Source organism: Anguilla anguilla, chromosome 4 (genome assembly GCF_013347855.1).
Source record: "Anguilla anguilla isolate fAngAng1 chromosome 4, fAngAng1.pri, whole genome shotgun sequence".
NCBI lineage: Eukaryota > Metazoa > Chordata > Actinopteri > Anguilliformes > Anguillidae > Anguilla > Anguilla anguilla.
The window spans coordinates 54,989,363-55,014,597 of NC_049204.1; the positions used below are offsets into that span (position 1 = coordinate 54,989,363).

A 25,235-nucleotide genomic window follows, 5' to 3' on the forward strand; every position below is an offset into this window, starting at 1 on the left:
TGGACCTTGATGTATTCCAAAACTTATTTTTTAAGAGCAACATTTATTAGATGTACCTATTAGCTAATTTAAGTGTTTTGATCTTGTAATTCTTTTAATAAAATTGTTTTTGCTGCTTTAAGGAAATCCATGACATATTTTTACAGATTTATCTAGAGAGAAAATTAAATTCCTATATTAAAGTACTGATTTAAATTTTTTTTTTTTACATATATTTTTCAAAAAAGCAACCAAGGGCGACTCATTTACACCAGTCACACAAAAATACTGAACAGTGACATATCATGCACAGCAGGGAAAATCAATCAAAGGTATTTTTATCAGTTCCATCAATAGCAGACAGTGTAATTGACTGTGAAATATGTAGATAAACTACAAGATTATTTCTATTGTTTTAGCAGTTTGTATATATTCCCCCCTGTAGCTTTAATTTAAAATTAATTTAGAAAATATTAAGGATAAAACACAAATGGCAGGCAAAGCCATGCATCCTGTGAGGGTTTGAAAGTATCCAACTTATTAAAATTGCCTGTGGCTACGTTGTGGTAGAATTCCGAAGCATATTTTGCTCTCACAAACTCAAATAAAGCTTTATTTTTTTCTTGTGTTTTCATTAGTCTACAACCTTCATGTTAATAATTGAACTAAGCAGTTGTATAATATGCATATGTATTCCATACTCTGCATGCTAATTTTAAACAGCAGGAATACTGTACAAGCTCCGTATTGTTGCTTTTAAAAAAGAGGCCATTACAAGGCTAAAGAAAGTGAAAAGAAGCTCACAAAGCTTTGGCAAAAAGCTTTTGGTGACAAGGATAATAACAACACAAAGCTCAGGAACTACTGTGCGTGGACAGAATATTAAGCACTGTTACCAAAAAATAAATTCAAGTAAACAAAATCAATGAGTGCACAACAAGGATCTTACAAAACATTCAAATGGAAATGTTCCCATGGAAACTCGTCGTGTAGGCACAATTAGGAGCCCAGATTACAGTCCAAGTTTCCCAGACCCAGACGCTCTCAATGTGTGTCAGTCCTAATTATACAGAGAGCTGTTTAATTGACATCTAATGAAAGGGTTTTTTGGTTGAGATCAATTTTTTTTGGGCCAAAAGAACCACCCAGATAACCAGACGTACTGCAGTAGCATTCTGACCAGCATGCTGATGACAGATTTTTTTTTCCATTAACTTCTTTAAGACTGATGAACCTGGACTATTCCTGAGCTGATTTTCTGTTTAACGTTCCTCTGTGGACGTTCAATACACAATGTGTTAAGAAATATGTACGCTAATTTACGGATTAATGATCTGGGTAGATTTTTCAACATGGCATAATTGAGCCAGCTCCTTTCAGCTGTGTTGTCCAAAATATGAAAACAACAACAATAAAAAATCCTCAGGAGTTCCAGTGCCTGAAACAGGCTAAGATGTGACAAATATACGGGGACCGTTAGAGTTTTACCCTTATAATGAAAGTATTATTTGTATGCACAATTACATCAAATATATGTGTGTGCCTGTCAGGCTGGGTAGAGTACACTATATTTATATGATTGTAAGAGATTGATAGCTGTGACTTTTTTGATGTCTTATAGACTTGTCAGTGCACAGTCATACAGTACAGTATGTAAAAAAACAGTACACATGATTTTATGTCTACTTAAATGGATTATCAAAAACAATTGCATCTTCAAATACTTAAAAGGAAATATTCAATACCTTTATGAATATTTATAATCATGATAACAATGAGCTTCCTTTCAGAGCTGTCATATAAATCGTGACTGGCTCTGAATTTGTTTTTCTCTTTAAAAAAATCATGGCATGGTACAAGACGTGTATCCCACTGTTATGTTGCCTAGCACTAGAACGTGTTTTGTCAAATAATAAATGTACATTACTTCTGTTCCTGTTATTTGATATACTACTTTATGCCTGTGCAGGAAGGAAAAGAAAAGAATGACCAAATATGGATCAGTCACAAATCCTCTTTTTCAATACCATTAATTTCGATAAGTGAATAAATACTTCTGTATTACAACTTTCCATGTACTTTCTGTCACGTAGTTCTGAGATTTTAAAAAATGTGCAGTAGTAATAAATAGTAGTCATTTTCATGAAGTGCCCATTTATGTACTGTACAATAAATCAGAAAGCAACTGAAAAACAATATATTGATACAAAGTATGAATGGGCCTTATGTTTAGACTTTCTAGAGAGAAAAGCAGACCAGTATGTTGTATAAACAATGCAACCCATTTGCTTGTGTCATAGGTTGTGAAAATGTGAACCAATGTGGACTCTCTGTCAGGAATTTGTTCAGCACAAACCAAGGCATTAGCAGCAAATCATCATGGCTCTGTGAAATCAAGAGCAGTTTGCACAGGTTTGGCTTGGCAGGGTGTAAGCTCCCTTAACTATTTGCACATTTTCTTTTGCTGTAAAGCATTTTTTTATTAAAACAAAAAAAGATTTTGTGTTCATCTCGGTTGAGCTCTTATAAATGGACAAGACACCTCCAGGTTTATTGATGTTATTGATAATATGAGACATTGATAAGAAGAAGAAGAAGAAGAAGAACAACAACAACAAGAACAAGAACAAGAACAAGAACAAGAAGAACAAGAAACATTGTCATTACTATCATCGTCATCATCATCATCATCCTCAACATCTTAACTATCATCGTCTTTGGAAACCCCCAGCTGCAAAGCTTCATTTTTGAAAAACAGGCAGTGACCAATTCACAAAATAAACATTTACGCCCACACAGAAAATCAACCCACATTCATGGAGACATTTCATTTCTAGCTGACTGCAGCAGGTGGAAAGTGTTTTCAGTCTTTGCAGTAGGGAAGGAGACTGCTGTGCTTTCCTGTTTTTCTTAAACTATTAGAATTTCAAAGAAAATGAAAATTTGGTGTGTAAATAAGCAATGAACTATGCAAGGGCTGACTCCCATTGTTTCTTCTGATATTTGATTTCAGATTCTTACAGAAGAAGATATAAAACAGGCCCTTTCATAATCATTGTGCTCTGTGGTTGTGGTTTGTTTCTCTTACTCTGTCAGACAGCAACCAGCCACTCAAACAAATGATCACAGAACTGATGTCACTCTGTCATTCAAATGCAAAGAATCTCAAGCTGTCAAAACATCTCTGGGCACTTCAGGGAGTTCCATGTCGCAGTCTCATGAACACAGAGGTGTGATGGATCAAAGACAGATAGCTGCAGAAGAGCAAATTCTAAATTTGGTTAGTGATGGCATATTTTAAAAGAAAAACATCTTCACTTTTTTCTTTTGCATAATGAATCAACTATTCAAGTGAAAAAACATTGCTAGACCTTACATGCTGCAGTGTTGCTGTAAAGACAGCCAAATACTTTCAACAGAGCAAATAATGCACCTCGATCAAAAACTGCAACCTAAGGAAAAACAAAAACAAAACAACTGCAGATAGTAAAATATTCTGCTGACCCTGACAGTGATCTTATTCAGATAAAGCCAGAGTGGTAAGCCAAACAAAAGGAAAGGACATTGTTTATGATATTGAAGACCCCTGGGTCAACATGCAGCTGCTTAACCATGGGGTTTAGTTCCACAAATCCTGCTTTGTTTCAGCAGTGGGCCAACGTTCAAAAAAAGCCTGAGTTTGTTCTTTCATAAACGTGGAGATGGTCCTTGAAGAACTCTGACCAGGAAATGCCTTATCCTTCATTCTTTTAAAAAAAAAAAACACAAAAACAGGGCTCAGCAAAAATTATTGTCTCTAGGTTCAATGCCCACTTACTACAGAACATCCTCCTACACTCAAGTCAAACCATATCAATGGGAGTCAGAGGTTGCAAAGCTTTAATGGCTCATGGTCCTGCTCAAGATCATTCCGAGAAGTGTTTCAATGAAATGTTCCACGCAAACAGAAAGCAAGTGATATTTATTACTCGTGCTGACAGATACACAAGCTCTGACATCTCTTACACTGTACAGCTTGTTCCTTGTACCACGCAGGGCACTGAGGAATAACACTGACATGCTTGCTCCACTGCCTTTCTTGTAATTTTATTAGAGAATGTCCTGCCAGCTTGTGCAGTTTTCACATTGGGTGTTAAGAAAGCACCTTTAAAACTGTTACAAACTCAACAGCAGCACAGCTGTGAATTTGACAGCTGAAGTCAACATCCTCATAATTACATTAGGCCAGAGGCACACAGCCCATGCAGTACAGGGTGTCAGAACTGCCTAGCTCTCAGCTAAATATTGCAGGTGTCTATTTAGATGTATCTCAAGCAGTGCCTCACAACCGCACACAAGGTGATTTCCTGCTCAATGTAACGATAAAACATCCCCCAAGATCCCAGGCTTGCTCAAATGCCTTCCTGTGTGACTCTGTACACACCGAGTGCCCACCTTACATGCCATTTACCCTGAACCCATTCTTGATGTTATTTCAGCTTAAGATCACCATCCCTCATCAGTGGAATAATTAATGTTCATTAAAATATGGTATGGGCTGGACAGAATGCACTGAATAGAGCGCAGACCTCTGCCAAGACACAACGCACTCCCCTCGCGTGAACGTGCAGAGCAAACGTCTTGGTAACCCTGTGTTACAGCCCAGTCTAGAGTCCGACCATAACAGGAAACAGGGTAAGGGCAACGAGTGGGAAATTGACAATCGGAATGAAAATGCCAAACCGGTCCAAAACAAACTAAAAACCTGGCTAGTCTTCAAGAGCTTGCTGGGCACAGGACAGCTTTGAGCACTGAGCTTCGGGATAATTAGTCCGCAGGTTGCGACCAAGAATCCAAATAGCGTACCCCCAACAGAGATGAAAAATTCCACCCTGAGTTATCTTCAAAAATAATAAATAAAACATAATAAAGCAATATAACAAAATAGTATTCCAATGGAAGGATTTGTAATTCAGCTGGGAACTCAACAAGAGTCGAGGTCCAGAAAGAATCAATGGTCAAACGAAATCCAATCAGCAAATAAACCAGAAGGGTCAGACAAGAATCAGAACTGAACAAAACAAGTCAATGGTCAAACGCAAAATCCAATCAGCAAACAAACCAGAAGGACTGGACAAGACCAACGTGAGGTCAAATATGAAAAGTCAAATTTAGAGATCACGCTCCACAAAACACAGAGCACAAGTTTGAAGATCTAGTCTTCACTGGCTCCAATGAACGGCAAACTTAAACTTTTTCAAACCGAGTAACAGGAGATTGACATGCCAATCTGATGCCAAACGGGAAAGATGAAACACACATGCAGCAGAGATAAATGTAAACACAAAACTTACGACAGAGGTCATAACTCTGAGATGTGTTTGGCCTGATGGTGATGCAAGAGGAAAGGCCATAGGGTCACCAAAATCAATAAGCTTCTTCCTCTTGGGAACATGAACGTGCATAGCAAATTTTATGACAATTTCTTTTTGAGATGTGTCGATCACGATTTGAAAACTTAGCCTGATAGTGGCCCTAGAGGAAAGGTCATGGGGTCACCAAAGTCAATAGGGTTCTACTTGGGAACATGAATGTGAATAGCAAATTATGTCACGGACACACGGACAAATGGACGAACGGACCGACAGCATCGCATATCCTCCTCGGCGGAGGTAAAAAATAGCAATTATTACCAATCGATTATTGTTTAATTATTTTATAACTTTAAGGGGATATCTAACTTAAAAATACCTGAAGCTAATGTAAAAGAGTGGCTTTTGTTTATTCTAGGAATTCACCAGGGACTTCTGAAACGGAAATTCAGTTTCCAGTGCGCTACATTAGAAGGACCTCATCTCATCTTTACTGACTTGGCCACATATCAGGGCCCAAAATAGACTAGAACTGGCCACGTGAGAAGTGACTTGCATAGCAAGATAATTATAGAGAATTATATATAAGATAATTTATTTTAGAAATCAGAACGCACAGGCTGCATGGAGAAGCAAAAGACCTGTCACATCAGCGTGTGCCTCCAGCACCACAAAGCTGCATTTGCACCACCCCGGCTCTCTCTCATCTCCCCACTCCACTTATAGAAAACCTGCCAGCTCTTTGCACATACTGTGACATCTGTACAGTTGCCATGACTACTGTCTAATTTAGAGGCAAGGAAAAAAAGACAAGACGAAGATGAAAGGAAAAGAGTATATGCAGTACACTAGGAACATCACTCTTCACACAGTTCCTTCTACTATTACAATGGACTAAATTTTTCCATCTAGGACACTTCAAAAGATGCTGTACATTGGGTGTTTTGGGTATTTTTAATGCATGCTTTTTGACACTATGACAAAATGGAGTGCACATCTGTGCAAAAATAATAGTGCAGCCTACATCTTATTTTATGGTCTCTTTATATATTTTATCTTATATTTTAATAACTTAATTTTTGCTTGAGACTGAGCCCTACCCTGAACTGACATGAGGTTGTTCCAGAACTACTAGTAGTTAGTGGGTTAATATTACATAATAATGACTTTTATCAGTTTGAATGTCTCTTTGATATATTGGTTATAATATGCAGTATGGAGCAGAGACAGGCTTTCTCCCACAGCCTCATCAGTGTGCTGTTAAACACAGGCTTTCCAGAATGCTTTCAGCCAGAATTGAAAATGAAAGTACACGTGCGATGACACACAATCAGTGACTCATCGGCTCAGAATTTCCCCAACTTGCCCCCATGTGAACCTGTGGTTCCCAGAATCATAAGTACACTTCATACGTTTTCTTCCGAACAGAACATTCAACATATTTTCAAAAAATAAATATTTTATTTTGAAAAAAGAACTGTAAATGTACACAAATGTAAATGTTTCTCAGCATTCAAAAATCACCACAGAAACAGAAATAATATTGAATTTTACAATATGCAATTTAAAGAAAATAGGAACACAACACAAAGTATTTACAAAATGACATTCTATTTAGTTACTCGCTTATCGAATTACTTCCCAAAAATATAAACGTACCAGAACTGGCCCTACTAGATTCAGCATGGCTGCAAACAGTATTAGACTGACCAGGTTTCATATTCCCTTTTCTATGTGAATATTCTGTGATTCTGTTACCATAGAATTCTCCCAAATAGTACAGTAGCTGTGTCTGCTTCTTAACTGGAAACAGTGATAAATGGGGACACGTAGTCTTGTTACTGTTCTACAGTAACCTGAATCTGACACCTAGTACATTTCTCTCACAGTACAATCACAGAGCAAGGTGTGACGCATTTGTGTAAAATAGCAACAGAGATGTAATTAGACTGAACTTTGAATGTACATCATACTGAAGAAAGCATTACTAATTCAGTTGCTGGTTTAATAAAGTTCAAACGTTCTTTCAATGGGTGTTTGTTTAGTAGAGTTGTAATTAAGATATTCTTAAGTGCTATTAACTTTTTACAATTTATCACACCTCATGTAATTAAACTAACTTATCATGGAGTAAATCACATTCATCCTTCCTGTTGCAATGTTCAGTTCAGTGGTTAGGGTAAAAAGCTGCCTAGAAACAGAAGGATGGGATAGCAAACATGGCTGGCATTCATTTGACAGTCTCTTCAGTCTTTCAGTGTTTATCCGGGAGAAGTCTCCAAGACAAAGCTGAGCGAACAGCTTGTAACGCACTGGGAGCTCCCACTGTGTACAGCAGCAAAACTGTACAAGCAGTGCGTGCATACAGCGTTCCTGTCCAGGAGCAAACGGCCCTGCTCCCCGCAGACGTCCTCAAAAATTAAACCCTTCAGCGCCAGTGCTGTGACACCATCGTGATACCTTCATCATCAGCAGCACAGCTAGCTTCCTTTGGTGCCAGGGTGAAGACTTTGAGGAAACCCCCTTCTTTTCCAGGTAGTTAGACGGTGCGTGGCGTGGACTTCGCCAGCTCGTACAGGCCCCGCTTACGAGCCTGGTTCAGGTAGTGGACGGCCAGGCCAGTCATGGCCACCGCGGTCACCACGGCAGCCACCCCAATGACAGGGACGATAAAGTCATTCCAGCTAGGCGGAGGGCTTGACTGTCTCTCTGGATGTGGAGAGGGGGTGGGGGGTGGGTGGGGGGGGGAGAGAATTACAATCATATTGTGATGAGAACACTCATTTCAGATGCATAAATTTGGTTTTCAAATACAACAGCATCAAGCCAGAAGCTTATTGGCTATGATTTATTACCATTTTTCTTTTGTCTTTTACAGAAATGCTCTGTTCTGTTCTGGAAGAATCTGTCCCCTCTTTCTCCTCTGCCTGTGCTTTGTTTGTGCTATAAATGACCCTCCTTTTATGCTAACAGGGCCTGTGCCTAATATGCCCCCAGCGTTGTTCCTGTCGCACTCACCCATGACGCTGATGGTGAAGACCTCTGTCTCGTAGCCCAGGTCGTTGGTGACGTTGACCTGGTACAGGCCCGTGTCACGCAGGGTGAGGTTCAGCAGGAGGAACGTGCCATTGGGAGAGTACAGCTCCGCGCCGCCGTCCAGTTTCCTCAGGATCACCGCAGGCGGAGGGAAACTGACTGTCCTGCAGCAGATGGTGACATTCTGGCCCTCCTGCACCTGTGAGGATGGGAACACCTGGACCGTGGTGTTCCTGGGGGGTGCTGGGTGGCCGAGAAATTATAAAATGTCAATGGCAGAGGCAAAGAGATCCAGGGCTAATGTGTCAGTCATACTTCTGTGCATAATCATCATCTATAAATACCATAGTGGTTAAAAATTCCACACTGTCATACTGGATTACAACTTTGCCAAACATGATGTGACCAGCTGAATAGTTATCTGTTCTTCATACAAGGGAAAATCACAGTCTTGGAAATCTATCATATGGTATCACTATGAGCACAGAAGTCATGTGAAAATTAAAAGGTCACATTCAAAAAGAGAGAAACAGCAATACCACAAGCCTGTGACATATACAGGACACATGCACAATGTGGAAATGAAAAGAGGAAGTGAGAGCAGGGCTTGTGTTTGAAATACACAGTATTTTGAGAAAACTCCAGAGAATGAGGTCAGAGAAACTTGTGTGGGAGGTTTGTGGGACTCACTCTTCACAATGACTCGGGTGCTGGCAGCCTGGGTCCCGTGTTCATTGAGGGCCTCACACTCGTACAGGCCTGAGTCAGACAGCTGGACAGAGGGCAGGGAGATGGAGGTGGTGGAGTCAGAGCTGGTCTGTAGGTCCGTTTTCTGACCCTCGGACACCCTGCGCAGAACCAGGCGGCCCGCTGGTACGCTGTCCGTGTAGCAGGAAATGGTCACGTTGTCCCCTTCCTTCAGCTCCCTGGCCGGGCTCACTGTGATGGATGTGTTCCGGGGGGCATCTGAACAGTGAGAACATTATTAGCATGGTCACTGGTCACTCACACACAGCCCAAACACACAAACCCTGCTCACTCACACACAGCCCAAACACACAAACCCTGGTGACTCCCACACAGCCCAAACACAAAAACTCTGGTGACTCACATTGAAGCGTCACAGTGGTCACAGCAGTCCTCACAGTCCTGTTCCTGGGGACACCCTCCATTTGAAAAGTAGCCTTGCAGGTGACCCGTTTGCCCTGGTGCCCTGCCGTGGGCGTGAAGGTCAGTGTGGAGGTCAGGTTCTGCAGACTGCTGGAGAAGGAGCCCTCCTCTGAGAGCAGGAGCCTCTCCTCGTCCAACCAGTCCACCCGCAGGCGTTCGGCGGGGAAGACGTCCCGTACGCTGCAGCGCAGGGTGGACACCTCTCCCTCCACGTGAGCGCCACTGCTCTCAATCACCGGGTCTGAGGGAAAGGCTGAGGGGGACAGAGACATACTCCATCATGACTGAGACAGCTTCAGGCATCCAACAGGATGATAAACCCTCTTCACTCTCTTTTTCACATGCACAATAACAAAAACCGTTGTTCCTGACCTTTTTCATATTTCATTAACTTCCCGTTGATGATTAACTACAAAAAAGCCACGGCGAGGGAGTAGAGGGTTTAATGAATCCTAATTTGGAAGCATTGATTCAAGCCTAATTTCTGATGTCAGCGGCAGAGAGAATCAGAGCAAAGGGCATTTGAAGACGGCTCGTGTAATGCAGCGTCTGATCACAAAACCACTCATCAGGAAAGCGCCGTATTGTATCACGCTGAAGTATATCTCCGGGTCCTGAAATAACCCTCCGATAATTATCAGGACAATGTTGAAAAAGAGCTGCACAAATACGCAGCAGCTCAATCCAGCTACTGTTATTAAGAGATCCCTTCAGCCTTGAGCTCGTACGCAGTGAAGGGGCACAGAGTCATCCATCTCAGCTCTTCGAGGGTTCACTTTGGCAGGCATTTCCTGCTACAACACACCAAGGCTTCCTCAGCCAAGGCTGGCGTCATGAAAGAAAACAAATCCAACATTGTGGAGAAGAGCTAAAACTATCCTCTGAACCATAAAGGTGAACGGGCCGGTTGTACGGGTAGCTCTATTCTTAACCCATGTCACAGAAACAACAGCATACAAGAAATCTGAAACTATTTGACATTCTTGGGATATTCCCCGCTTGCTTTACATACTGTCTATTCAGCGATTTCTCTCATTTATTTATGCGGCATATCTATATCTAGTTACCTAAGCTCAGCACATTACCCTTCGCTGAAGTAACCTTATTTCATACTCACAGAAGACCTTTATCTCTGTGCCCTTTGACTTCAGGACTGAGCCGCACTTGACCTCGCAGGTGTAGGCTCTCTCATCCTGGAGCTCCACTGGGCTGAGAAAGAGCTGGGAGAGGGGCCCCTGGGTCTGGCTCCGGCGGCGAACGGACGCATCCAGCGGGCTCTTCCAGAAGAAGGCTGGGGAGGGACAGCCCGTGGCCCTGCAGGCCAGGATGACGCTGGCCCCTCTCTCCACAGTGATCACACCGTCCCCTGGGCTCAGCTCCACCTCAAGGGGGTGGACTGGCCGAACAAAGAGAACAGACACGTCAGGACACACACGTCAGCATCACCATTAATCCAATTACCACCATTATTACAATCCTCTTTTTTATGTCAATGGATATGGCTACAAAAACACTTTCGTGCTCCATTGAAACTCTTTTAACTTCCTCCTCTCTTACCTCCTGCTGAGTGCGCAAAACACAGGCTTACAGTAATAAAAACCATCAGTAACATTACAGCACTATCAAAAGCCTAAAGCACAGAGATAGACGATCAGCGTGTTTTAAAAGGCGTTAGTGTCGTCCAGTTGCTCACAGCCTCTTTTATACAGTGGAGCGGCTGGTGAAATTTCCACAGAGCTTAGAATGTGTACCCCCTGGGGAACTGTGCTCTCTGTACTTTACACAGACAAATTCCCCTTCTCTAGCCCCCTCTCTCTCTCGCTGCTTCCTCATGCAGTTCTCTTCTTTCCACCCAACATACTCGGGCGATATTCAGTTGTGTCAGTGTCAAAGCAAAAGAGACATTGAAAATCATGGTCGCCTCCAGCTAACTTTGTGGAAACAAGAGTGAGCACCGCTTTAGTGTCGTGTGACAAAATGATGATTCCCACCTTCGACAGTCACTTGGGTGCTGGCAGCCTGGCTCCCGTGTTCATTGAGGGCCTCACACTCGTACAGGCCTGAGTCAGACAGCTGGACAGAGGGCAGGGAGATGGAGGTGGTGGAGTCAGAGCTGGTCTGTAGGTCCGTTTTCTGACCCTCAGACACCCTGCGCAGAACCAGACAGCCCGCTGGTACGCTGTCCGTGTAGCAGGAAATGGTCACGTTGTCCCCTTCCTTCAGCTCCCTGGCCGGGCTCACTGTGATGGAAGTGTTCCTTGGAGGACCTGCCAGAAGAAACTTTCCAATGAATTGACTTGAACAATGAAAATAAGTGCAAAGAGGCAATGTTTTTAGAACTGAGTTCCTGAGAAGTGCTCCCTCCAACGAAGTGAAAGGCACTTCTATTATCAACAATAGTTTTACAAGAATGTTATGCAGAAATTTAAAACCAAGTAAGACATAGCCAAAATAGGACCCCAGAAGAGAGCCTTACTGGCAGAATTATCAGTGAAATATATTATTATATTATTATATTTTTTAAATCCACAGCAAAAGTCCAAATATTTACAATATATAACACCATATTCTATTTCCTAAAGGGTATTCAGCAACATAGCTTCTGTTCCCTGATTTCTACGTGATCAGTTCAGGACATAACACTCAGGACAATTAATCATGTATATCAGGGGTATTCAATCTTATCTTAAAAGGTTAAGGTTTTTGTTTTGAGCCTAGCACTGAAACACCTGATTCTACTCATCAAGGCCTTGATTGAAGACCATGATTAATGAATTAGTGGAATCAGGTGCCATTGTGCTGGGCTAGCCCAAAACAAAAACCTGCACCCACACCAGCCCTTATCAGATAAGATTGGACACCCCTGACGCAGATGGTCATTTGTGCGTCTCACCTTGCACAGTGACATTCACCGTGGCTGTGAGGTTTCCCAGCATGCTTTTTGTCTCACACTCATAGGTGCCAGCATGGGACACTGTCACATGACCGAAGACGAGAGTCTCATTTTCACCCACTGTGACAGACTGGCCTGCAGGCCCAACTTTCCTCCACACTGTCACTGGCCGTGGGTTTCCTTCTGCAGTGCATGCCAGTGTCAAATTTGCTCCCATTTTCACCACGGCTGTCTCTGATATCCTAATATCCCTGGGTGCATCTGCATTAATAACAGCAGAAATAATCATTCTTAATCATTCATTTTTATAAGGTATTAAGGAGAGTTTATACAAGTGCAAGTGATGGGACTCACCCATCAAATTTATCCTATCAGAGAAAAATGAAATCAAAGTTTATCTAACGCTACATTTCACGGACGGTGGGGGTAGAATATCAATACTGTTTCATTTTTATCAATGTCTTATACAGTATAAACAGAACTTTCAATTCACTAAGAATACACAGTAACCTTCTGCATGAACTTCAGTGTAAATATAGCGACTTACACATCACATTCAAAGAAACCGTGGTTTCCTTTATCCTCTCATCCTCAGGAACCCCTTCAAAAGTATGCCGGGCCCTACAAGTAATAGCTTTTCCATTGTCTTCGCTTGTTGCCATGTATTTGTATCTGGAGGTGACAGTTGAAATGTCTGCTCTTCCCTCGTCGGTGTGAAGGACTCTCCCGCCCTGCAACCACTCAATCACCATGTACTCTGGAGGATAGACTGCCGGCACCTCACAGGTGAGAGTAGCTTCACCCACCAGCATGTGGCCATTCCCCGAAATGAAAGGTTCTCTTGGGAAAGCTGAAATGAAACATACACTTAAATATTTCAAGCAATATTAAGTAACATATTGCTAGTATTTGAACATAAAATTATTTTCAAAAATATCCATACATTTGTGTATTGGTGTAAGACAATAAAACCTTTAGGTTAGGTAGATTGTTATTAACAATTATCTGAAAATGTTATTTTATAACTATATCTGAAAATAATCAACTGCTATCATCCGACAGCAGTTTTAAACCAGAACAGCAATACAGATATGACATACAAAAATAACTTACAATAAACTTTAACGGATGCATACATCTGTTTCCTTTTATTCCCGCAACTGACTTTGCAAACAAACGTGTTATCATGCGCTGCGGATACGGGATCAAAGATGAGGAGGGATTCCGATGCGGAGGGATTTTCCACGCTCCCGGAAAGCGGCTTATCTTCGAGGGAAGCCCAGGTGAGGGTGGTGCTCTCGGAACAGTCCCTGGCGCTACATCTCAGCACCTGCCTGTCGCCAACTTGTAACACCGTATTACGTGGCTCCAATTCCATAACAAATGAATTCGCTGTTTAAAAAGACAACGTTTTGTAAATTTATTACAGTTAAATTACCATTCAGTGCGCACCCATTTTGCTATATAAAGAAATCAGCCCTACATGCTACTATATTTTACATTTATAAACAGTAAAATGTTCGGTGTTAAATCAACTCTTAGAGTAGCCTATATCTAGTCCCTATAGTGAATTCATGGAGCCTACTGTTAGCGCTGAATTAACATTTGACTATTACTGTGTATGTTTACACGTCATATGTCAGAAAATAATTTATAAAAAATTAAAACAGTTCAGCAACTGTCAACAATTGATACGACGTGAAAAGAAATCTATATAAAATACAGACTTTTAAAAGAGATCCAGCATTTTGAGCACCCGCAAATATAATAATAACTTACCTGCCACAGGTAATGCCAAAATCATCATTATAGTAAACTCCATTGTTTAAAGTTGATTTGAATGTGTACAGGTTAATATGATATCCAACGCGATTATTCGTTTCCCTGCTTCTGTCAGCAGTGCAATGCTGGGTCTGTAACTGGGATGAAGGATTTTATAGCCTGCATCTGAGGGGATTCCGACGAGGAAAGAAAAAAAAGTCCTCTTCAAAAATACCAAATATGTCACGGATGAATTCCCCTACTCCTGGGCCCCCGGAGCTTGACTGAATTTTTTGGTGTGTAGAAGTGCTCCCTCTTCAGTCAGAGTTTTTAATAACGGACCGTCAGAGCAACATCGCTTTAGAAAAAGTGTCCCGCTGGTAATGCCTGTTGTGTTTTATTCAAGTTCAATCCGCGTTATTTATCTAAAACAGCAAAGATCATTATCTATAGTGCTGGGATTACAAAGATTTTTCAAGGCCTCCTAGAAGGAACCTGATGGCTGAGGACTCTCACATCGATATGATGGTTATCTTTTGACATCATCAGTCAACACCACTACAGGGTGAAATACATCGGCTATTTACCACATCAGTGCAAGTTCATGTGCAACAATCCATCAGTTATTCAAATCATAAATGTGTAATTTTATTATGCATTTATGTAAGATATATCATTTTTTTATCATTTCTATTTCAATATTTAATTATTACAACGATCCCAATATTAGTAAGGATGTGTGAACCGGATAAGGTTGATTTTATCTCAACACATAAAACGTCTTTGTTTTGTTTGAAATGTTTCTTATGAAGCATCAGTTTTCATGTAGCCTATGTATTTACATAGAATTCATAACTCATTATATACATATATGCAGTATTTACTGTAATACCATGAACTAATAGCTACGTTTACATGCAGAATATTTCATCATTCCGAATACACTGATTCAGATTGAAGATTCCAAATGAACCGTCCACATGCATGTTGATCTGATTAAGGTGTGCGTTTACGTTCGCAAGCATGTAATCGGAAAGCAATTTCCGGCATGCGCACAACCCCAGACTCTAGCCAACTTCTGGCGTTCGAGTGCACAATACAAATTTATATAAACATTTCCAAATATGCGTCGTATGGTATGTACAGTAGGCTATTTACATTGATAGTGTTCTTACATAGTCTTTCAGGCAGCAGTGTCAATGGAATATTTAAACAGTTATTAAACAGCAGATGATGAGTCGATAGTTCTGTCCTTAATTTTTTCACACACTTTCACAGCTCATTATTTAGCGCTTTTCGAACATCACATCGTTCTGCGATTTTTTGCTTGTTTGTTTGTTTGTTTGAACGTTTGAACGTTTCCAAAAGGAAAAGTAAATCGCCCACAGACCAGTCGTGTCTTCGTCGACGTCACTTACACAGTGAACATGTGCAGAAAGAATATTTATTCTATTCAAGTAGTCGATTCAAGCGCTTGTATGTGTAACATTCTCCTATCGATCGGATTCAAATGAAATCATCAAATCAAAATGTTTTTATAGGCCTGTCGGACATTTCACATCTGTCGCAATATTAACAAAAGGTTTACTCCACCCCTTTCAAACTGAATTAAATTTCAATCGGTATGGGATAGTTTAGTTTAAAGACATTTTTATTCTGGTTGGTGATCCTATTGGACGTGGAATAAGAGACTCCATGTTAACGTAGCTAATGCTTTTTTATTCAGCACTTATGGTTGGATGGTTGGATTTTCTTTTTTTCTATCTTTTAATCATTATTTTCCGACTTTATATAATTTTCATACATACCATACATTTAATAACCAATGAAATGCATGCACACAAATCCATGTGTAATAGTTCCACCATGAAATTATTAAACCAGATTATATCAAATCAAATTTCTGTCCTCTGGTTTACCATGCTGCTTATTTTTAGAACTAGATGTTGCATAATGTCTTCTCTGAGGACCTCAGAGTCATGTGTGGGAGGATAATTATTGGTGGTGATACACTTCCTGTAATTGTGTTGCTGTATGTTTTTAAAAGATTCAGTTCGTACCCTTGGAAGTCCACATTAAATCCTTTTTTATTTACATGCAGAGCAAAACGTTACTTTCATAGTGTCTGTGAGGCTCTTGAATGAATTTTAATCATGAATATACAAATTCTGACAAGTTTGACTGTGCAGCCTTCATGGGCAGGCAAGCGTTCATTGGTGTTTTAACTATGTGCAGATTGCCTATTCCTGACTGAAAAACAACCAAATGAACAATCAGGCAAGATTTCTGCTGAAAAATCCTACAATTCATGTATCTGTTACGTTCCTGTTAGATTCAATTTTTGTGCAGGAGACCCCAATACCTTACCGTAAAACAGAATAAGGACCTGTTTGTGATTATTGAAATAAGAATAATTATTTTATTATTAATAATCTCAAACCTCCTGCAGCAGACTGGCATAGGAGAAGCTGTTATAAAAGATGGGTGGATGGATGGATGGATGGATGGATGGATGGATGGATGGATGGATGGATGGATGGATGGATAGATAGATAGATAGATAGATAGATAGATAGATAGATAGATAGATAGAATTTTGTTTCTTTTCAGTCATTTAGATGTGGATTTGTTTTTGTGTTTTGGATCATTGTCTTGCTGCAAAAACCAATTACAGTTCAGCTTCAGCTCATGGACAGATGACTGGACATTCTCCTGAAGAATTTTCTGGCACAGAGAAGTACTCATGGTACCTTCAATAATGGCAAGTAGCCCAGGTCACAAGGCAGCAAAGCACCCCCACATCATCACACTACCATTTGTAGATAATGGCTCTCACTATGGTTCAGAGCCTTAGAAATTGATTTGTAACCCTTCCTAGACTGATATATTTCCAACAACTTCTGTTTCTTCTAGAATTCCTTTGATCATGGCATAGTGTGCTTGTAGAAATGTTGTGGTGACTACTTCACTCTGATGATAAGGTTCTGTATGAGCGAGGTTTAGATTTAACAGGGCTGATTGCAATCAAGCCTGGCTGTGTTCAATCAACTGAATCTAATGATCAATTAAATTGGATTAATTGGTTGATTTAGTAACTAGGGGGCAATTTCTTTTTTCACAAGGGTGATATGGGTGTTTAATAACTTTTTCATTAAATAAACTAAATAAAATAATTATTTGAAAAATGTTTTGTGCTTACTCAGTTTCCCAGAGTCTAATATTACATTTTTTCTAAAGATCTGAAACCAGTGAGTGTGACAAATATGCAATAAAAGAGGAAATCGGTGCTTTTTCACCGCAATACCTACATACATACATGCATACATACTCTGACTATCATCAATAGTAGGCCTACTAGCAAAGAGAGAACACGGTCAATACCTATTAACAGAAACGTTTTGGGGAAGAGAACTCTAATGCTCTTGAATTAGTGCTGCACTTATAGTACATGCCGCTCAATGGCAGGGGTGATTGCCTATCCACTCTTTCCTGTAACTGTGTGGAACCACAATCATGGTGTCTGTCGGTGAAACGGGGAATTTAAGGTGCAGTATAGAGTGAGTGTGGAGTGAACGTTCTTTGTTCCTTGCTTTATCTAATGTTGCAACATCTGAGCTATGCTGGTATACATTTCTGACTGAGGGAGGTTAAAGGGGCACTGGAGTGGAATATAAATTAGCTTCTCACAGGGAATGTGAGACAGCAGGATGTGAGTGGGCCTGCCACAATGCGCTGAGAGCTTAGTTACAGATAGCAGCCTGGTGATGAGGAGTGCCACTGGAGAGGTAACAAAAAAAACCTGTGTGCCGGTGCAGTTATTTTCAGAGCGCATTTTGTCTCGACAATCAGGAGGGAGCCGGCGGAGAAAGCTTTCTGTGCTTTGTACGCTGCATTCTGTGGAATCAATAACTCACTTATTTCAATACGAAATCACAATGCAAGCTGGAGCGATGGTGAACATCTCACTTGACCTCAACTAAAGAAGAAAATGAGGAATGAAAATAACAGTCAGACTCGCTGAGGAGCCCTTAATGGTGAAGCTCAGGCACACAGTGGTACTTCAGTCAGAACACAAAGTGCTCAAATTGAACTTATCTGAAGTATGCCCTGTACACTAGTACAAATCTGGACACTGGCCTTTTGATGTAAGTTAGGAAATACCAATGTCAAGCACTACCTTCGGGCCAAGATCAGTAAAATGAATGCATTTGAAAATGTCTCCAAGGACTACACACATAAGGTTGCTGTCTGGGGGGTTCAGCAAGGTGTACTCTCCCTCACTGCTGTTGTTGGCAGACATACCTCAGGTCTGCTGAGGTGGAGAGGCACATTAACAAGGCCTTGGATGTGACCCAAAATATTCTCCCCCTTTCCCTATCTGCATGTCGTAGAATGATCTAAGAATTAGGACATTCCTCTGATTTACCATAAATTATTAGTCTGTTTGCTGTAATAATGATGTTCTGGCACATGCATGACATGTTTATGTTTTAAAATTGGAAGCAAACAGGGGTTAACTGGTGTTGCCAGGAATTAACATGAAATGTGTCAAGCGACTGTTCATAGCAAGGCTTCAGCACAGTACTTTGCAGGCTAATCACAGACAGGTAGCATTTTTCAGAATGGTCTCGACAGCAGAAAACAAGTCATATGCACTATTTGTGTTCGCTTTGCTTGATTAGTAATGCACCCACGCTGAGCTTCTCGGAGCATTGCAAATAACTGTCCACAGTCACTGTAAATGAGTAACTCTCTCTGTATCAGTGTACAGTGTACAGCATGAACAATACTGTTTATGCTGCAGAAGATTCAGCAGGCCAAGTGTCATTCTTGGGGCAATAAACTCACTGAATAAATAGTCAGCCAGCAGGTCTTAGTGTTAAGTACACGATTTTCCTTGAACACACTAATCCACATGTGAATTGAAATGCAGTTGGAATACTAATGGCAAACAACTTACATAAAACACTTTTTTAATTTGTGAACTTGGAATATAAATAAGGCAAATGATTCTGGTATTATGTAACTATTAGATGACTGTTTCCTCTTTGAATAACTAGAGCCTATTGGATAATAGGGGTGGGGCTGGTGGGAGGTGTGGGTCAGCCTACTATCCCACCTAACTTATTTTTCTACAAACTTAGAATGTCTAGAGAGACGAGTGCATTTAGGCCCATCCCATCACTGTAATATCCTCCTTCATTTTGGGACACTGGAGCAAAGTGCACTCCAGTATACCTTATTTTGGGCCAGTCCTTGTGAAGTGCCCGGTAAGGACTTTTTTGCTCTAGTTTGACTGTCCTGGCTGTTGAGCACCTATCCAGTCCTTTTTTTATTTAGCTGGCTTGAAGCATGTTGGGAATCTTCTTTATCATATGCTGAAGGAGTTTTCATCTAAATTTGTTTTCATATCTGAAATTAAAGTCTTTATTTGACATCAAAGGACTATCACAGTATGTTTCATTATAGCATGGCGAAAAAACATTTTTAAGAAGAGCGGAAAATGGCTTGTCGCTTTGGTTGCTCTGCTACCTGCCATTTCTTGGGAAAACAATTTGTCCAGCTCAGATCTACAGTTTTCAGGGAAAGCTGGAAGTGAGTCTAGGGGAAATACTGCCATTCAGGCATGGCCATTGCCTTTCTGTCTCCCTGGGTGAGACCGCAGTCCAGTGGTGGGGATGTCTTTGGTCACCACCTATGTTGCCTATGTTCAGATCTGGTGCCGCTGCCATGTCAAGTTGGAGCAGAGGCCATGAGTATGTAAACTTTATTTGTAACTTTTTATAAATGATTGGCCCAAATATTACTCACTGGTGCCACAATGCTGACATTTAAAGTTAACTGCTCTAAATTTGGCAATAAGCTTTTAAGAATGTCTTGATATGCTTTCAACATAGAACTTGTATCATCAGACAAAAAGGTAGTCTTTTTTTTTTTAATCAACCATAAAATCCTCTTGGCCTTTCTTGATGCAATCCACAGCTGATGAAAATATGGTAGGAAGGCACAGTCTATCAATAAGGAAAACTTTCTAATTAGTTGTGATTGTCTGACTATCTGTCCCATCTGGCTATTTGTCCATGACCACACATATACTGTGTCAGCACTTTCATTTTGACTCCGTGTAAAGCCGCAGTCTGCGCTGCATAGTTCTGTTGAACCTGTCCGGCTGATGGAATTTCTCCTCCATTTATTACATGCTTGTTTAAATATGTTCATAATTTGGGATTATCCACTTTTTCCAGGGGATTATTTGCATTTAAGATTGCATCTGCTAAATCTTGAATGACAGTCAGCAGCTCCACAAGGCAGTCTTTTACCTTGCCGACAAATGATTTCCTTTCGGTGTGGAGCTCAGACTTTGATTGATGTTTACTGTAGTGTGTGCATTGGACATTACGTCTATGTTTGCTTCCCTTCTTTCCACTCTCCTCATATTAGGTCAACTAAATGTTTTCATAAAAGTCTCAATTAACCATTCAGTTGTACAGTTAGTCATTTGACTGTGCCATTTGATTGCCTAAAGGAACCCTGGAAGACAGCAACTGAAATATACATTTAAACCCCTGCAGGTCATGTGATGGAGACGAACCGGTGGCCCCACTCATCACAACCCCAAGCCAACTACTATTCTGTATAGTAACAGAACTGCCCTTCACACACAACAAATTGCTAAAATGTGCGAAGAAAGGGACAAGCTTATTTGAAAAATTACAAACTTTATTTTGTACTTTAAACTCACATGCACAGTAACAACTGCTTAATTTGAAAGTAAAAACTCCATTATAATTCCAGAGATACTTTGCTTCTTGTGTCTGCCACATCACTTGAGCCTATGTATTCATAATATAGGTCATTGGTCCTTGGTTGTGATGGTGGATAAAACCTGTAAAAAGGTGAATCAAAGAAATTGATTCGATTCCCTATGTGTTTTAAAATAAATTGTGTAATTGCGTGGGCCTTTGGACATGTAATCTTAAATTATTCTTACAAAAAGGCTATTCAATAAGATCAGATCAATCTATGATAAACCCTGAGATGTACAAGCCAGTTAGGTTAAATTATTTTGTCAATGTATTAACTTTGCCCAGATAGCTCTTGATATGTTTTGGTCAGATCCATAAACATTTACTTTTATTACAATTTGATGTTATTTATTAAGCCTGGAAACTATAAATGTTTGCAGGTTTTCTTTTTTCTGGGCAACAGCAATGTCAGTCTGTGGTGGTAAAATACAAGTTACACTCAGAATTTCAGTCTTCCCCCTGGTTGTCATTGTACTCTGTTAATTTAACTGCCCATGTGAGCAGTCTCCCATGGTCCACCCAGTCTGGATTCAAGTTCAGTGCATTAGAAAAGATGATGGGATCGACCTTCATTACATCAACAAATGTCATCCCATCAGCATGTTTTATTCACTTGTTTTCATTTTCTTTAACTTTTCATCTCTGTGCATTTGAAAACAGCTGTCGTCGAAATAACATGTGAATTGAAAAAAATAGCCTGCACAGTAATATGTTCAGAGTCAATTCAACGCTAACAGTGTTAATTCAACTCTTAACCGACAACATTTGATCCCACTCTGGAATGTGGAACCAAATGTTATCTGTTAAGAGTGGAATTAACGCTGTTAAAGTTGAATTAACACTGGACTGTTCACCATGGTTGACTACAGTTTCATCTGATGAAATGCTGACTTGTTAATTTTTAGAAGAAGAGTTGCATTAGAAATGCATGCAAAAATGCATGCAAAAACTTTAGAATTGGTTCAAGACCTCAAATGATCGACAAAATATATATTTACGAACGGCACGTGTAGGTTAGTTAATAGGTGTTTTCGGCAAAACTAGCCTATATCCATAATAACGCCCCGCTCATCCTTGTATTACTGTATTTTACCATAATGAAAAGGAAGAAACTGGAGGTATCAACTCTAATACGTAATGGGACGTTTTTACTCTCAAAATGCATGTTCAGTATCTTCATGAGTGCACTCACAAGAGGAACATTTAAATTAACAAGATCAATACAAAAGATATTACATCCTTGCTAAAAAAAATAAAAAATAAATAAAAAAACAGGTCAAGGAATGAAAATGGATAACTGGTTTTCTCGCTGGTGTCACCAAAAAGAAACAAATACATTCAAGAGCTAAAAAGAATATTTGCATTATGGGCTTATTTATTATATAATAGGATATTTTTTCTTATTCATGTTCTCATTTTACATTACAGCACTACCTACAATAAATAGTATGCAAGACACGTCATTTTCACGGGTGTCTAATACATTTCTAAAGAAATCGCCAGGGCTATGCACAATTTCTCCCAATAGTGAGATAGAACAATCTGTGGACAACCGCAATATATTTAGTTAACAAGTAGACTACGTGTTACAACCAATTAAGTCAACCTTCAGCTATAACACACTTGATCTCAACTCTGTCAGTTTCAACTTATTTCAACTTTTATTTTGCTTGAACACCTTGTTTTTTTAGTGAAAACTGATTTTAAAAGTAGGCTTACAGGTTTAATTAATTCATTAAATAATTTAATTAATTAACGTAGCTCGTATCGACGAATTCAGGGTTTACAGGTTCTTAAAACCAGGTGTACAGGCCTATTACACATACATATTTCACTGGTGAGGAAGTCACAGTTTAATTCACTTCGCCAAGGAATGTTCTTCTGCTGTTCTGTCTCGGTAAGAGGTGAGAGATAGTATTGATCATGACAGGCTCAACACCAACCGTCGACCCTCTCCATAATTCTCCTCTTACAACCGATCTGAAAGACTTCCTAAATTCTTCGTTCTTCCAAGTGTAGAGAAACGGATTCAATACGAAGAGAGTGCAGAAGACCATCCATGTGGCTGTCCGAACTGCTGCAGGCAGTGTTTTTAAAAGACCCACAAATAAAACCCAGAAGAGCGGTTCGGTAGTGAGAAGAAAGATGCAACACACAGCCAATACGTAAAACCCAAGGCGCTTGTCCTTCCTCGGAAAAGAGTAGGGGAGATTGTTCACGATTTGAAAATTTAATATGCTAACTCTTTTCACGCTGATCTGCACTCTGCGAAATATTTTGAAATAGCAATACAAAACAACCACAGTATGGGCAAAAATGGTGAGTGCTAAGGTACCAGCCGCAAAAGGGTTTGACAGAACGGATCTTCTTGTGAAGGATGTTGCAACCTGTAGATCTAAGCATCTTTCTTTTTGGTAAAGAGGAGCTGAGAGCCATGGCAGCAGACATCCGAGCGATATAAGCCACGACGCACATATCATCCACTCTGTGTGTCGTTTTTGATACAGCGACATGTATGTTGCAGGAACCTTCGTAATTAAGACGTATCTGTTCACTGCAATGAGGGAGTGGGAGAGAAGAGAGACTGTGATTCCAAGAAACAGAACAGCTTCTTTAAAAGCGTGGTACCCAACCGCGGAAGGTGCTCCAGTGGAGATAAACACAGCCTCGTGAGGCATCCAAAACGCGCACATCAAAAGATCAGCAACGCAGCCGTTCACAATGAAGGCATTGCTGCAAGTCCTGAGTTTCTTAAATGACAAGACCAGGTAAATCACCAGAACGTTTAACGTAGTCCCGATCAAACACATCAATGTGTAGATTGTAGTGAGGGAAATGTTAAGGCTGCGTCCCATATCGCATCCAGTCAGTGGCTCGGAATCGTTCCACATTCTTGAGGAGATTCTTGAGAAGCTATTGTAGATCAATCTGATGTTTCGTTTAATACGACAGTATATGAAAAAATAAATAAATAAATGCCCAAATAAATTTCGTTCCGTTATAACCAGAGACGAAAAACATTACCGTAACTCTGCATGGTTATGATGCTCTTGCGGTGGTGAGGTGGGTTGCCCCCGCAAAGCCGTTGTGCTCGTCGACGCCTCCAGTAAGTAGAGTAAGCTTTTACCTACCCTGCGCTACTATATCGTCGGATGATCATGAATAATTCAGAGGAAAACAAAGCAACCGTGGTTAATCATCTAGCCTTCACATTTACGAATACTGAATAAATATGCACATACGTGAATAAAAGCAAAAACAGACAAAATACTATTATAACTTGAGAAATGGGAAGCAAGTGGACAGATAGCCTATGTAAGTCTTGAAGCGTGACCCACGTTCCAATGGCATCTCGAAGGGGCATTAAGGTTCTATGGCGCTTGCATTAATTTTACTGATCTTGGCCCGAAGGTAGTTCTTGACATTGGTATTTCCTAACTTACATCAAAAGGCCAGTGTTCAGATTTGTACTAGAGTACAGGGCATACTTCAGATAAGTTTTCACTTAGCTACTACGTGCAACGAGAGGAAGCAGAGTCTATATTATATTGCCAGCCCTTCCCGGAAAATAAAGTTTCAGTTTAAGACCCCACCATTTAATGACTAACGTGACAAGACAGAGATCCCTCCATTTAAGGCCTAAATCCACTGAAAGCTGCAGACTTTATACATGATTCAGTGATGAATTTCACAAATGGAAGAATTGGAATTCCTATATAGCAGGGGTGGCCAACCCAGGTCCTGGAGAGCCGCAGGGTCTGCTGGCTTTTGTTTTTACTCGGCACTTAATTGATCAATTAAAGCAGTTGATTACATAGTTAACTCACCTCACCTGGTTTATTTTGTGTAAGTGGTTGTTGTATTTAAGGTCAAAACAAAAACCCGCAGACCCTGCGGCTCCCCAGGACCGGAGTTGGCCACCCCTGCTATATAGATTTACTTTGATAACCATCTGGTGTAATCAAAGCATTCTGCTTAACAAACAGTATTAAAAGTTAAATAGTATTTACACTCAAATTAATTTTTACAAATGACCTAGTGATAACCACAGATGGAATTTGACTGATTGAGCGAAGTAAAACATGCTATGCCAGTGGATCCTTGTTAGCGGCCTGTAAATATTACAGGAATAAAAAACAGTTTTGTGTCTGTAGCCACAAAGATGCAGAGAGCCAATTACAACAAAATGCTATTAGCATTTCAACCAGTGACATAAATAATGTGAGTTTTTCACAGTAG

General features: G+C 40.3%; 2 protein-coding genes across 2 annotated transcripts; both read right to left on the minus strand.

Annotated features, from left to right (window-relative positions):
- Positions 1-6,947: 6,947 nt before the first annotated feature.
- vcam1b (vascular cell adhesion molecule 1b) lies at positions 6,948-14,393 on the minus strand. Its single transcript, XM_035415709.1, has 10 exons — positions 14,209-14,393; positions 13,543-13,821; positions 12,977-13,279; positions 12,430-12,690; positions 11,528-11,803; positions 10,654-10,932; positions 9,478-9,789; positions 9,057-9,332; positions 8,349-8,609; positions 6,948-8,039 (listed from the first exon to the last, which is right to left on the minus strand). The coding sequence occupies exons 1-10, from the start codon at positions 14,249-14,251 to the stop codon at positions 7,870-7,872; spliced, it is 2,460 nt and encodes an 819-aa protein (XP_035271600.1). The 5' UTR covers positions 14,252-14,393; the 3' UTR covers positions 6,948-7,869.
- Positions 14,394-22,308: 7,915 nt separating this feature from the next.
- Positions 22,309-24,764, minus strand: gpr88 (G protein-coupled receptor 88). Its single transcript, XM_035412736.1, has one exon. The coding sequence runs from the start codon at positions 23,885-23,887 to the stop codon at positions 22,850-22,852; it is 1,038 nt and encodes a 345-aa protein (XP_035268627.1). The 5' UTR covers positions 23,888-24,764; the 3' UTR covers positions 22,309-22,849.
- Positions 24,765-25,235: the final 471 nt, after the last annotated feature.